The 13,191-nt window shown below is 41.8% G+C and overlaps 2 protein-coding genes across 5 annotated transcripts; both read left to right on the top strand.

Moving 5' to 3' along the window:
- Positions 1 to 2,926: 2,926 nt before the first annotated feature.
- On the top strand, positions 2,927 to 4,970 carry sdhaf1 (succinate dehydrogenase complex assembly factor 1). Of its 4 annotated transcripts, XR_002475046.2 has the most exons (3): positions 3,331 to 3,682; positions 4,111 to 4,183; positions 4,287 to 4,970. XR_002475046.2 is itself a non-coding variant. In XM_021618323.2 (2 exons), the coding sequence occupies exons 1-2, from the start codon at positions 3,614 to 3,616 to the stop codon at positions 4,482 to 4,484; spliced, it is 366 nt and encodes a 121-aa protein (XP_021473998.1). In that variant the 5' UTR covers positions 3,354 to 3,613; the 3' UTR covers positions 4,485 to 4,970. The 4 variants fall into 4 exon arrangements, 1 of the variants encoding a protein (XP_021473998.1); XR_002475044.2 differs by lacking the exon at positions 3,331 to 3,682 and adding an exon at positions 2,927 to 3,229 and having other exon boundaries at positions 4,111 to 4,970; XM_021618323.2 differs by lacking the exon at positions 4,111 to 4,183 and having other exon boundaries at positions 3,354 to 3,682; positions 4,188 to 4,970.
- Positions 4,971 to 8,914: 3,944 nt separating this feature from the next.
- LOC110533799 (potassium channel subfamily K member 13) lies at positions 8,915 to 13,046 on the top strand. Its single transcript, XM_021618321.2, has 2 exons — positions 8,915 to 10,211; positions 10,837 to 13,046. The coding sequence occupies exons 1-2, from the start codon at positions 9,875 to 9,877 to the stop codon at positions 11,850 to 11,852; spliced, it is 1,353 nt and encodes a 450-aa protein (XP_021473996.1). The 5' UTR covers positions 8,915 to 9,874; the 3' UTR covers positions 11,853 to 13,046.
- Positions 13,047 to 13,191: the final 145 nt, after the last annotated feature.

The raw sequence follows: 13,191 nt of genomic DNA, 5'->3' as shown, positions 1-13,191 counted from the left end.
ACGGATCAGTCGTCCTGGTCCCTTTGCAGAAAAACAGCCCCAAAGCATGATGTTTCCACCCGCATGCTTCACAGTAGGTATGGTGTTCTTTGGATGCAACTCAGCATTCTTTGTCCTCCAAACACGACGAGTTGAGTTTTTACCAAAAAGTTATATTTTGGTTTCATCTGACCATATGACATTCTCCCAATCTTCTTCTGGATCATCCAAATGCTCTCTAGCAAACTTCAGACGGGCCTGGACATGTACTGGCTTAAGCAGGGGGACACATCTGGCACTGCAGGATTTGAGTCCCTGGCGGCGTAGTGTGTTACTGATGGTAGGCTTTGTTACTTTGGTCCCAGCTCTCTGCAGGTCATTCACTAGGTCCCCCCGTGTTCCCAGCTCTCTGCAGGTCATTCACTAGGTCCCCCCGTGTGGTTCTGGGATTTTTGCTCACCGTTCTTGTGATCATTTTGACCCCACGGGGTGAGATCTTGCGTGGAGCCCCAGATCGAGGGAGATTATCAGTGGTCTTGTATGTCTTCCATTTCCTAATAATTGCTCCCACAGTTGATTTCTTCAAACCAAGCTGCTTACCTATTGCAGATTCAGTCTTCCCAGCCTGGTGCAGGTCTACAATTTTGTTTCTGGTGTCCTTTGACAGCTCTTTGGTCTTGGCCATAGTGGAGTTTGGAGTGTGACTGTTTGAGGTTGTGGACAGGTGTCTTTTATACTGATAACAAGTTCAAACAGGTGCCATTAATACAGGTAACGAGTGGAGGACAGAGGAGCCTCTTAAAGAAGAAGTTACAGGTCTGTGAGAGCCAGAAATCTTGCTTGTTTGTAGGTGACCAAATACTTATTTTCCACCATAATTTGCAAATTCATTAAAAATCCTACAATGTGATTTTCTGGATTTTTTTTCTAATTTTGTCTGTCATAGTTGATGAAAATTACAGGCCTCTCATCTTTTTAAGTGGGAGAACTTGCACAATTGGTGGCTGACTAAATACTTTTTTGCCCCACTTTAAATATAATACAATCCATGAGTGCAAAGCTCTTAGAGACTTACCCAGAAAGACTGGGTAAGAAAGACAGCTGTAATCGCTGCCAAAGGTGCTTCTGCAAAGTATTGACTCAGGTGTGAATTGTTATGTAAATTAGATATTTCTGTATTTCATTTTCAATACATTTGCTCAAATTTGTCATTATGGGGTATTGTGTGAAGATGGGTGAGAAAATCTCTCGATTTAATCCATTTTGAATTCAGGCTGTAACACGACAAAATATGAAATAAGTCAAGGGGTATGAATACTTTCTGAAGTATCTTCTAATAGCTTATGCAAGTAACACAAAGTTATGCTTCCGATATTACATAGACCCAACAGTTCCAACTCTGTTTGTTGAAATACATGTACTATATATTAGGATGAAGATAAAGATGAATCAAATGTATTGGGATGACTTTGTATATTGAGCATTACGATATGTAGAGATATTTATCTAGAAGTAATACTATGTTCAGTGCCAATGTGTCACATATTATTTGTATACTGAAAGAGTCGCATCCACCAGTTAACTGGTCAAAAAGCGATAATAACTCAATTGAAAAGTATGATTATTGTGTACTGTATGCATCCACTATTGTAGCACAACAATGGCTTTCACATGATGTCAGCCAGCAGAATCTAATAATGCATAATAAGAAACTATTTTATGCGCAATACTTGCTACAGCGAACTCAGTGACAACATTATTATACTGAATGAACCAGACTGTGTGAATGGATGCTGTAACTGTCACAGTGTTGTTACATGTCCTATAATTGTTTTGCCGGAAGAAACAAAACACTCAGAATGGTTCATGCACAATAGGCTTCCATTGGAGTCATGCCATCTCCTATGTGAAAGATTGATTGAGGCTATTCTGTACCTCAAACCTCAACCCAATATTGTATTGCACTACTTTCTGACATCAACTCATATTTTAATTATGTTTGTGTTATTATTGAACTGTATGAAAAATGTATATGAAATGAATGATTGCTTGCATAGAATTCCACACAGAATGTTTTCCTAAATAAAGATTATAAACTTGTTTGATTTGTTTAATTTCATGTGTGAGAAATTTGTTGAAACATGTTAAGTTCACCCCAACGTTTGAGCCTGTACTAAACTGACAACGTAATTGTGAGGTGAGACATCCAAGCCAATAGAGGGCAGTGTAACTAGCACCCATCATAACAGCTCCGTCGCCTTTGGCTTTGGTAATATAAACATTTAACCACAGAGTTTCTAAACTCAGAGGCGCAACATCGTGAAACTTCCGGGAACGCTTGCGAAACAGACTAGACCTGGGTTTCGCAAAGGTATCGTAGCAATAACCATCTTAATTCCATTGAAACTAAATTAACGACAGATACTTTTAGTGCTACGATGCTTTTGGGAAAATCAGCCCAGGCCGGGGTTTGAGAAGTGAAAAATTAGTTGTTCCTTTTCTCGAAATCTAAAGGCACAACGTGGATTTGAGCCAATGCATCAACGAGTTTAACATGTTATTACGCCAACCTCATGAAAGTGACAAACTGACACGTTTTCATCTTCATCAAAAACAACTTTATATGGACGGAGTGCCTTTGATTTGACGGTCTGGGTCATTCCTACTTTTCGGTACCTTTTCTGTCCCCATGGATGTTGGCGTTTTTGCCATGTCCCCAGTTATCTACTTACACAATAAATATGCCATAAAATAATACACATTTTAAAATCTTTATTCATTATGTTATAGTCCTAGTTAAAGTCTCTTTCATCAATAAAGTATTTTTCATAATTATTGTATTTATTATTTTTTATTTAAGATTTTCCCTGATCACTTTCCCTGTTAGTTTGTTGAAATTCTCCATTTAAGAAAACAACCCCTTCCTACAATGACACCACATTTAGGATGTGTCGTAATTTCTTTGGTGGGAAAACTATTTTGCAAAACTCAATAAATATAAACACTCAGTTGTTAGTCTGTATGTCCCACTCATAATAAATGTCCACGATGTTAGGCTAAATTATGGAGAAAATGTAAATATGTTTGATAAAGTTAAAATCCTGTTCAAGTGTTCACCATTTTGCTTGCCAGCTCAATCTTGCTCACTCACAGAGCTATGGCTAATTTAGGCTCAAAATTCCCACCCTGTTAGGTTCCACCCAGTTAGGATTATGCGCCTAACAAATTGGAAAATGCACCCAATATTTTTGTATGTGCCTGAGTTTGACCAATTTGTTTTTCTGAAAGTCAAACATGCCAATTTTCTCTTAGAATACTATTTAAAATATATATATTGTTTTTTTTTTCTCCAAAAGTTTTGAGGTCCACATGGCACCGCAAGAGAGGAATGACCCGCCTGCACATTACGTATTTGTACGCATGAGTTTAGCTAGCAAATGTCGCCGTGACATCGCCTAGAAGTCTGATATGGGGAAGCAGTTCTGGCCTATCTTCATACTATACTGTCTTTGATACATAGCTAACATGAGTTATCATAAAGGTCGTGCTGTGTTAGCTAGCTAGTGTTTAAGCAATATGTTCCTCGAACGGTTTAAGTGGTAAATAGGTTATTAACGGGAGTTTCACACTTGATATGAAACGCATTTCATTATCAAATACAGGCAAAGTTACTATATTTTCGAAGTTGACACTGACTGTCAAGGTAGGTTAGTTTGCTGGTTAGCTAGCTAGCAGTTCTAGCCCAGTAAATTCGACTAGCTAGCTAGTATATAGCTACATGACTTTAAACCATATTGTGGTGTTTTAGTATCAGCCTGTATGTGGAATGTATTGTAAAGTGTTCAACTTTGTGGTTTGTGTAGGTTAGCGACAAGCTAGAAGTTTTATTGATGTGACTCACTAATATAATACTGTTCCTGTAACGTTACTGTCCACTGCCTGGGATGAGTTCCGGTCCCTGACTGTCCATTCTGAGTTTATTTATCATCAGGGATATTGGTTTCATAGGCTATCATCATGAGGCTAATCAAATCTTCAGAAACACACCTATAATCATAAGATAATATAATGACAACTAACATGGCCAGATATCATTGTTTCACCAGCCACTATGATGTCTTTCTCCCATAGGTGTAGGAGACACTTCATCTACACCCTGATGCCTGTGTTGTGACGGTGAGGCTGCTTCATTCTCTGTCTTCTGGTAGGTCGTCTTCCCTGGTCATCTGTGTTGCTGTTGCCCTGTGTTCCACACCATGGCACGCCACAGTAAGCTGCAGAAACAGGTGTTGTCTCTGTTCCGCCAGTTCCTGCGTGCTGGCCAGGACAAGCCAGGCTTTCTACCTAGGATCCGGGATGAGTTCCGAGAGAACTCCAGCATCAAGAAGACTGATGTCATGCACATAGAATATCTTTACCGGCGTGGACAGAGACAGCTAGACCAGCTGAAAGATGTGAACACAAAGCAACTAGGAACTTTCTCCAAACCCAAAGTAGAGAGATGACCAAAACCATTTCCTTCTCTACAGCCTCTGTTGTCGCTACCTCTAACTGGATACGTGGGCATCCGCTATGTAATTACATTAATCATTCACTAGTCAGATTACTACTCCTTTCAATCTGCAGCTGAGTAAGTGCAGTCATTGTCCTAAGCAATGGCCATGGATCTGAACTGTATGACAGCACTATTGTCCTCTGTCAGAGAGGTGGACACCACTGATGAGGATGAACATTTGAAAACGGTCTCTGGCCAGTTGGGTTGAGCAGACCAGTTGCTCTGGTCATTGTTGTAAAATACTTTTGTCTAGCTACATTAACCTGTTGAGTGTTTTGGATTAAAGATGATATCATCAGTATGAGAAGTGAATTTGACTATTTTAAGTCTAGCTAATACTAGTATATGCTTACGTGTCACAAGAGGTCAAGTAATGCCATTATATAATGCTTATGAATTGTACGGTAAATAAACATGAATTGTCACATACACCAGATAGGTGAAGTGAAATATGTTGTTTTATAGGGTCAGCCATAGTAGTATGGCGCCCCTGGAGCAAATTAGGGTTAAGTGCCTTGCTTAAGGGCACATCAACAGGTTTTTCACCCTGTTGTCTTGGGTATTCAAACCAGTGACGTTTCAGTAGCTGGCCCAACGCTCTAACTGCTAGGCTACCTTCCACTCACAGGTGGCATCACACAAATTAGAAATGCCTGAGTAATTTAGATATTACTGTCAGAACCAGAAAGTAGCTCAAGCTAACAGCCCAATCCCAAATGGAACCCTTGACCCTACTCCCTATGCACTTGTGGAAATCTGAAATGATTTGGTTGGTATAAGCAATATGGTGAAACTTCAACCTAGCATATGAGAGGGCAAGGTGCAGCTATTAGCATATTGGTTGCACCTGTTAAATCCTCTCAGATCTCAAGTGTGTAGGGTTTACTATAGGGGGATATCTCAATTGCATTTCCTTGACTCCTCCTGTCCTCTCTCCTCACCTCATTCTCAAAACCCATTGGAGGAGAAGGTCAGAGGGGTGTGAGGAGAGAGGACATGAGGAGGAAATGTAATTCAGATTCTTCCCTAGGGGTCCATTTGAGATTAGGTCATAATCTTGACAGCTCAATATGTAAGGCTCTCGCTTTAGCCGCTAGGTGGCGGTAATATGGGTAGATCTCAGCACATGAACTAGAAGCAAAGATGGTGGACAAATGAAAGATGCTGTTTACCATTGAGAAAATGGTCAGTTCTGGTCTGCTTAACGGGTTGACTCTAGGCACCAATGTATTAGCAGCTGGCTCTGGTCTGTTTAGTTCAGGGATGGGCAACTGGTGGCCCCTTTAATGTCCCCCAGATCAATCCCCCCCCCCTCCTCTAAACTTATCATGGTTGAATTACTTTGTTAGTAATCTCACTAGGATATCATATTAAAAACTGCAAACAATTCTCTCCACCCTATGGCAAAATGTGTAGAATTGCAGGAAATTAGCTGTAAAACTGTGGCACCTCATGATGAATTCAGATTTTTTTTGTGGCCCCCCACCCCCATCAAAGTTGCCCATCCCTGGATTAGTTAATTGACTGTGTAACACTGTATAGGAACACCTGCTCTTTTCATGACATAGACTGACCAGGTGAATCCAGGTGGAAGCTATGATCCCTTATTGATGTCACCTGTTAAATCCACTTCAATCAGTGTAGATGAAGGGGAGGAGACTTTTGAAAAAAGGATGTTAAGCCTTGAGACATGGATTGTGTATGTGTGCCATTTAGAGGGTGAATGGGCAAGACAAAAGACTTAAGTGCCTTTGACAGAGTATGGTAGTAGATGCCAGGCACACTGGTTTGAGTGTGTCGAGAACTGCAACGCTGCTTTGTTTTTCAACTCAACAGTTTCCTGTGTGTATCAAGAATCCAATCAACTTGAGATAACTGTGGGAAGCATTGGGGTCAACATGGGCCAGTATTCCTGTGGAACGCTCTCGACACCTTGTAGAGTCCATGTCCTGATGAATTGAGGCTGTTGTGACTGCAAAAGAGGGTGCAACTTAATATTAGGAAAGTGTTCCTAACGTTTTGTACACTCAGTGTATATAGCCTTATTTAAGGTAGATAATTGTTGTCTATCCATTGTATGTTGTCTTTGTCTATTTTCTAATATGATACCTATTGCCGTATTTTAATTATTGTAATGAATGTATATTAAAAGCAGTGATGGAGAAAGTACCCAATTGTCATACTTGAGTAAAAGTAAAGATACCTTAATAGAAAATGACAAGGTAAAGTGAAACTCAGTAAAATACTACTTGAGTAAAAGTAAAGATAACTCAATAGAAAATGACAAGGTAAAGTGAAACTCAGTAAAATACTACTTGAGTAAAAGTAAAAAAATATTTTGTTTTAAATATACTTAAGTTTTAAATGTAAATGCTGAAGTATACTTAATTATCAAAAGTAAACGTATAATGATTTTAAATTCCTTACAAGGTTTCACAAACTCTGTGCACGTTTTATTTTTTTGCCCTAGCACTACACAGCTGATTAAAATAATCAACTAATCATCAAGCTTTGATCATTTGAATCAGCTGTGTAGTGTTAGGGGAAAAAACCAAAACGTGCACATTAAAAATGCTGTATTAAGCATACCAGACTACATGATTTTCTTGTGTTTTTTAATTTATGGATAGCCAGGGGCACACTGCAACACTCATCATTTACAAACGAAGCATTTGACCAGAGATGTTTTCTTGATATGTGCATGATTTTGACCATTTTCCTGTCCTGCTAAGTATTCAAAATGTGATGAGTACTGTTGTCAGGGAAAATGTATAGAGTAGAAAGTACATTATTTTCTTTAGGAATCTAGTGGAATAAAATTTAAAAGTTCTTAAGAATATAAATAGTAAAGTACAGATACCCCAAAAAACTACTTAAGTAGTACTTAAGTATTTTTAAGTGCTTTACACCACTGATTTAAAGGGAGACTGTTCTGTTGCTTTTTAGGCAAATTATTGAACACAAGATAACTCATGTCTTCATTCGTATGACCTAGACTTCATACATCAGGTTTTTGCCAAAAGATAAAGAGTGGGTTGTGATTTAGGGACATTGCCATGTTTCATTCTGTCCATAGCACAATGCATGATACAATGCATGATGTAAGTGCTACATGATTCAATTTGAAGAGCAGCATGAACACAAGACTACAGCACCAAACATAATATGCTCTTAATATAGGCTAATGAACACAAGACTACAGCACTCAACATCAAATGCTCTTAAAAAAGGCTAATGAACACAAGACTACAGCACTAAACATCATATGCTCTTAAAATAGGCTAATGAACACAAGCCTACAGCGCTAAACATCATATGCTCTTAAAAAAGGCTAATGAACACAAGACTACAGCACTAAACATCACATGCTCTTAAAATAGGCTAATGAACACAAGCCTACAGCACTAAACATCATATGCTCTTAAAAAAGGCTAATGAACACAAGCCTACAGCACTAAACATCATATGCTCTTAAAATAGGATAATGAACACAAGCCTACAGCACTAAACATCATATGCTCTTAAAAATGGCTTGACTACACACACTGATATGTGATCTGAAATCACTAGAAGAAGTGTATTTTGCAGGTGTAAATGCAGGTGTCACTCTTTCATGCATGGCCTCTTTCTTCTGCACCTGGACACTCAGTGCTCCAGTGTCCTTGCATGAAGCCATGCCCCTCTAGAACCCCTCAGCCCTCATCCAAGATTAAAGGCAGACAGACAAACACAAAAGAGAACAAAGCCATCCTTCCCACACAACCTACAACAGAGAGGACTTATACCTGAGGCATTTGGGACAGAAACGAAGGAGAGAGGAGAACATACATTGTGTGTTGGTTGTCTGAAAAATATACTTAGTTAATCACTTGGTAAACTCCTGATAAGAGTATCATCAATAAGCTGTGAACCACTTCAAACGCCACATTTGCAATCAGATGTCAGATAAATACCATGCAAAACTTTCTCTAAAAGGAATTGAGCTGTTGAATAAGAAGTCGTTGTGTTTTAATCAGTTTACAGTCCAGATCCAGTGTTTTAATCAGTTTAGATATTTGCATATCAATAATATATTGAAGACCACCAGTCTCACTGCCCAGTGAGGAGGAAATGTTAGATTGAATGTTGATTACAGGTTGGAGGACCTGAATAGAAAAGCTTCTAAAATCAAGAAATGATTATTACACCAATCAAGGTATGCTTGCACACATGGGTTTTATCCCTCTGATCTCACCCTGCCTCTCCCTGCCCCCCCCTCTCTCTCTCTCAGTCTCTTTCTCTCTGCCTCTCTCTCTCTCCTCTCTCTCTCTCTCTCTCTTCCTGCTTCTCTCTCTCGCTCCCTGCCTCTCTCTCTCTCTCTCTCTCACTTTCTCTCACACACACACACACTTAAACAACGAATATATTTAAGTCTGTGATGGAAACATTTACGGATCAGATTGCTTCTCCACATCTCCCCCATCTCCATGGTCACTGATCATCAGATCCTCGGAAATGTGTACCCAGCGCAGGTAGGCTACCTGGAACCACAGATCAAGTCTCACCATGACGACGGGCAAAAACTATTTGAATAAATTGTGGAATCATCGGATTAATCAAGATATATAAAATCAGGTATGTTTTTTCTCTCTTTATATTTCAGATAATATATGATATTAATTATCAAAGAGCCTTATGAACATTTCATGTAAAAAAAAAATCTAAATTATGAGAAGAGTAGGCTTTTGTGATGTTTTTGATTTTCAGGCATAGTAAAGAGCTCTAGTGGTTCATGATGGGTTTACTTTGCACGACAGATATCAGTAAATTTATATACACATTTTGAGAAAAGATGGAAAAATGATTTGCACTTGTTGATTGGAAACAATGTCAATACCAAATGAATTGCCCACTGGTACCGATATCTTGTTCACAGACCAGTGCAGGATTCCAGAGTCTTACACAGTGACCAAACAGTCAGGAGTTCTCTTCTATCAGTGGGCACATCATCACACAGCTGACAATCTGTGAAACTGTTCATCAGATTCGGAACTCATAAGGAACGTGAATGACGACTCAGGACATTACACCACATTGAGAGAGCTCTGGATGGACCAACCATCAACGTCCTCTGGCCTTGGGGGCCAGCTGTGTGTAGGTTCTCTGTGTGGGTACCCAATTTGCTTTAGCACATTAGGGCTTGTTAAGCGTGTTGTGTGTGTGTGTGTGTGTGTGTGTGGTAGTTTGGTGTGTGTAATGTATGTGTAGTGAGTGATCTGAGTGGCGTTAATAAGGCGGGCTCAGACAGGCAGTGTATGTTAGTGCGGTGGTTCGTGTATCTGTGCCAGGCCAGCTGCACTCATGGCTCGTAAACGGGATGGTGGCTGCTGCCCCCTGCCCCTCAATGAGGACAATGCCCGCTTCTGCCTGCTGGCAGGGCTCATCTTGCTCTATCTGCTGTGTGGGGCAGCTGTGTTCTCCGCCCTAGAGCGCCCCTCTGAGCTCCGAGCCCGCCTCCTCTGGGACCAGCAGCTGGCCAACTTTACCCTGAGCCACCGGGTGAGCCTGGGAGCCCTGCACTCGCTGCTGCGCCAGTATGAAGAGGCCAACGGGGCCGGGATCAGAGTGGATGCTCTTAGGCCCCGCTGGGACTTCTCTGGAGCCTTCTACTTTGTCGGCACGGTGGTGTCCACCATCGGTGAGTTGGACAGCTGCTCTCATTGAGGGTCAGAGTCAGGCTATTTTAGATGCAGTTCTTTGTTGTCATGTAGATGCAAACATCCGAACACAACTGTCTCAACAGATACACAGTATAATGTAGAGGATGTATTGAGTAGATGATGGGGGTGAAGAGAGAAGAGAGGAGGCTACGGGGATTAGCTGGATGATCGGTTAGACACTATTGTCAAATTAGTTTAATTTCAATTAAATGTTGGCATGTGAGGTTGATGTGCTTTACTATGACTTTTTCAATGCGATCACTACTCATGACTGAACAATGCCCCCATTTTTAACAGACAACAGGACTGCCATCTCATCCCTTCTCTCCCTAAACTCCTGTCTTCATGACTCATTCAGTCTCCCTTATTTTTAGTTTATGTTAACATAATTTGGAAGTACCCAGTACTGTGAAATGATTATCCCTCACTAATATCAGCTACATTCATAGCATGAAGCCAAAATGCTAATATCAATATCGATGCTAATATCTCCACATCTTTTGTCATCTCGACATGTACTGCTAATTAAGAACAACAGTAAGGGCACTTAATTGACAAACAATTTTCAAATTGAACCTTCTCTTTTGTACTCTTTCCCACCAGGCTTTGGTATGAACACCCCAGCTACCATCCCTGGTAAGATATTCCTGATCTTCTACGGCCTCATCGGCTGTGCCGCCACCATCCTCTTCTTCAACCTCTTCCTGGAGAGGATCATCACCATGCTGGCCTACATCATGCGTTGGTGCCACGAGCGGAGGATGAGGCGCTCGGGGTTGGGGGCTGTGTCAGGGGCCGAGGAGCCCCGCAGTGAGGAGGACAGTCTGGAGGGCTGGAAGCCCTCTGTCTATTACGTGATGCTGATCCTGGGGGTGGCGTCTGTGCTGATCGCCTGCAGCGCCTCCTCTCTGTACTGCTCCATGGAGGACTGGAGCTACATGGACTCCCTGTACTTCTGCTTCGTGGCCTTCAGCACCATCGGCTTCGGGGACCTGGTGAGCAGCCAAAGGGAGCACTATGAGGCCCAGGAAGCCTATCGCCTGGGCAACTGCCTCTTCATCCTCATGGGCGTGTGCTGCATCTACTCGCTCTTCAACGTCATCTCCATCATCATCAAACAGACTCTCAACTGGATCCTGGCCCGGCTGGCTTGTCCAGGCCGACGCTGTCCCTGCTCGTGCCCTAAGAGAGGCCTCCGCAGGCGGGTCTGCTGCCCCTGCCTCCATAAAAAACACTCTGGCTTGAGGCCTCCACCTGCACGACTCCGCCAGCAGCACTTCAAACGCAACGCCGTGCAGCCCACCCCGTCCCAAGTCCCCACAGGGCGACATCGCTACACGGACGGCTCGGTGGAGACAGTGTGCGACAGCGAGACGGACGCCGGAGCGGGGGTGGACGGGGTCGCTGGGGGCCGGCGTCTCTCTGGGGAGATGATTTCGGTGAATGACTTCACAGCGTCCAATAAGGTGTCTTTGGCACTGCTGCAGAAGCAGCTGTGTGAGACGGCCCAGCAGGGCCCTAGGCAGAGCCACGTTCCTCGCCACAATGGCTTCTCTGGGGGGGTGGGTGCATTCGCCATTATGAACAACCGCCTGCAGGAGACCAGTGTGGACAGGTAGTCCCACCTGACCCCAACCAAACCTATTCACACCAACTCAGAAATAAAGCACTGTTTGTGTGGGTTATTGAAATATGACTGCAGCTTGACTGGATGCTGGATCTTCTCCTGTTATGTCTAAAAAGAACTAGCAACGTTTCATCCTCAGAATGAGCATTGTTTGTAGATCAAACAGTAGTGAAACAGAACAGTTATATGCCACGGCTGGCCATACATATTTGCCAAATTTGTTTTCAATGTAAATCATATTGAGGTCAGCTAGATTTCTAGTTGTAGACATGATTATAGCCCACAGCATATCTCTGTTCTGTCTGACAGCTTCTCAGAATGCCAGACATTCATGACAATCACTGATCTCCTATTGAGACAGAACGATCCCGTTTGGTTCTGTGGGGGAGATGCGGTGGACAGACACCTTCCATTTCAACAGCATATGTCTGGAGAGGGTTTGAGAGGCTCAAGTGATTGGCAGGAATGCAATGCTGAACGCAATCAGGCTTTGTGTGGAGTATGGAGATGTGGAGGGGGTCTGGAGGAGACCCACTGATTTATGAGAGCCTTTCAGATGTGTCCTGAGCTCCTCCACAACACAATGGATTTGCGTGGGGTGGCATCAGTGAACATAGAAATGTACCCACATTCTGTATTTGTATCCTGTCACCTAATGTCTAGGGCTCTGCTAGAGAACCTGTTGAATATGTATCACGGTTCAATTGTGTTGCGTTAATTAGATAGAAAGCCCTCAGACACACAGTATGAGAGCTGTAAAAGGAAGATAAAACCTCTTCATCTTCTGATGGCTGAGATGGAGGTCACATTAAAATGCAATGCAATCATCAAGATAACTCTGACAAATAGGATATTGAAATAAAGCACATTTAATCAAATATAGCATTTGGAAAGGTATTTATGTCAATAAATGGTGTGAGAGTGTGACTATCTCATCCAATTTTTATGGATTGACAATTTTCTGTGTTCATTTTAACAGTACCTAACTGATTAGGGCCCCTCACGCGTATGCAGGTATTTCCCTCAAGAGTCACCTTGATCATGCATACTTATCTCTTTACAACATGAACATCACGTACCATATTATCCTCACCAAGGTGTTTCATAGCACACTTTTAAACAGGAAAGTTCAAAAAGAAGAAGGCTGAACACTTTTTTATTTAGAGACAACTCCTCCTGGTGGACATACATGAAATGAAGTCTCTTCGTTGTCTGTGATTTACCATCCGGCAGTAATCATTTAAAACACAGTAAAACCTTTAATGATCTGGCATATCAAAATATTTGTCATTATAAATACGTATTTGAAAGCCACTTGATGGAGATGTAAG

This window comes from Oncorhynchus mykiss, chromosome 10 (assembly GCF_013265735.2).
Source record: "Oncorhynchus mykiss isolate Arlee chromosome 10, USDA_OmykA_1.1, whole genome shotgun sequence".
NCBI classification, from domain to species: Eukaryota; Metazoa; Chordata; class Actinopteri; order Salmoniformes; family Salmonidae; genus Oncorhynchus; species Oncorhynchus mykiss.
This window is presented reverse-complemented; position numbering and strand designations above follow the sequence as displayed.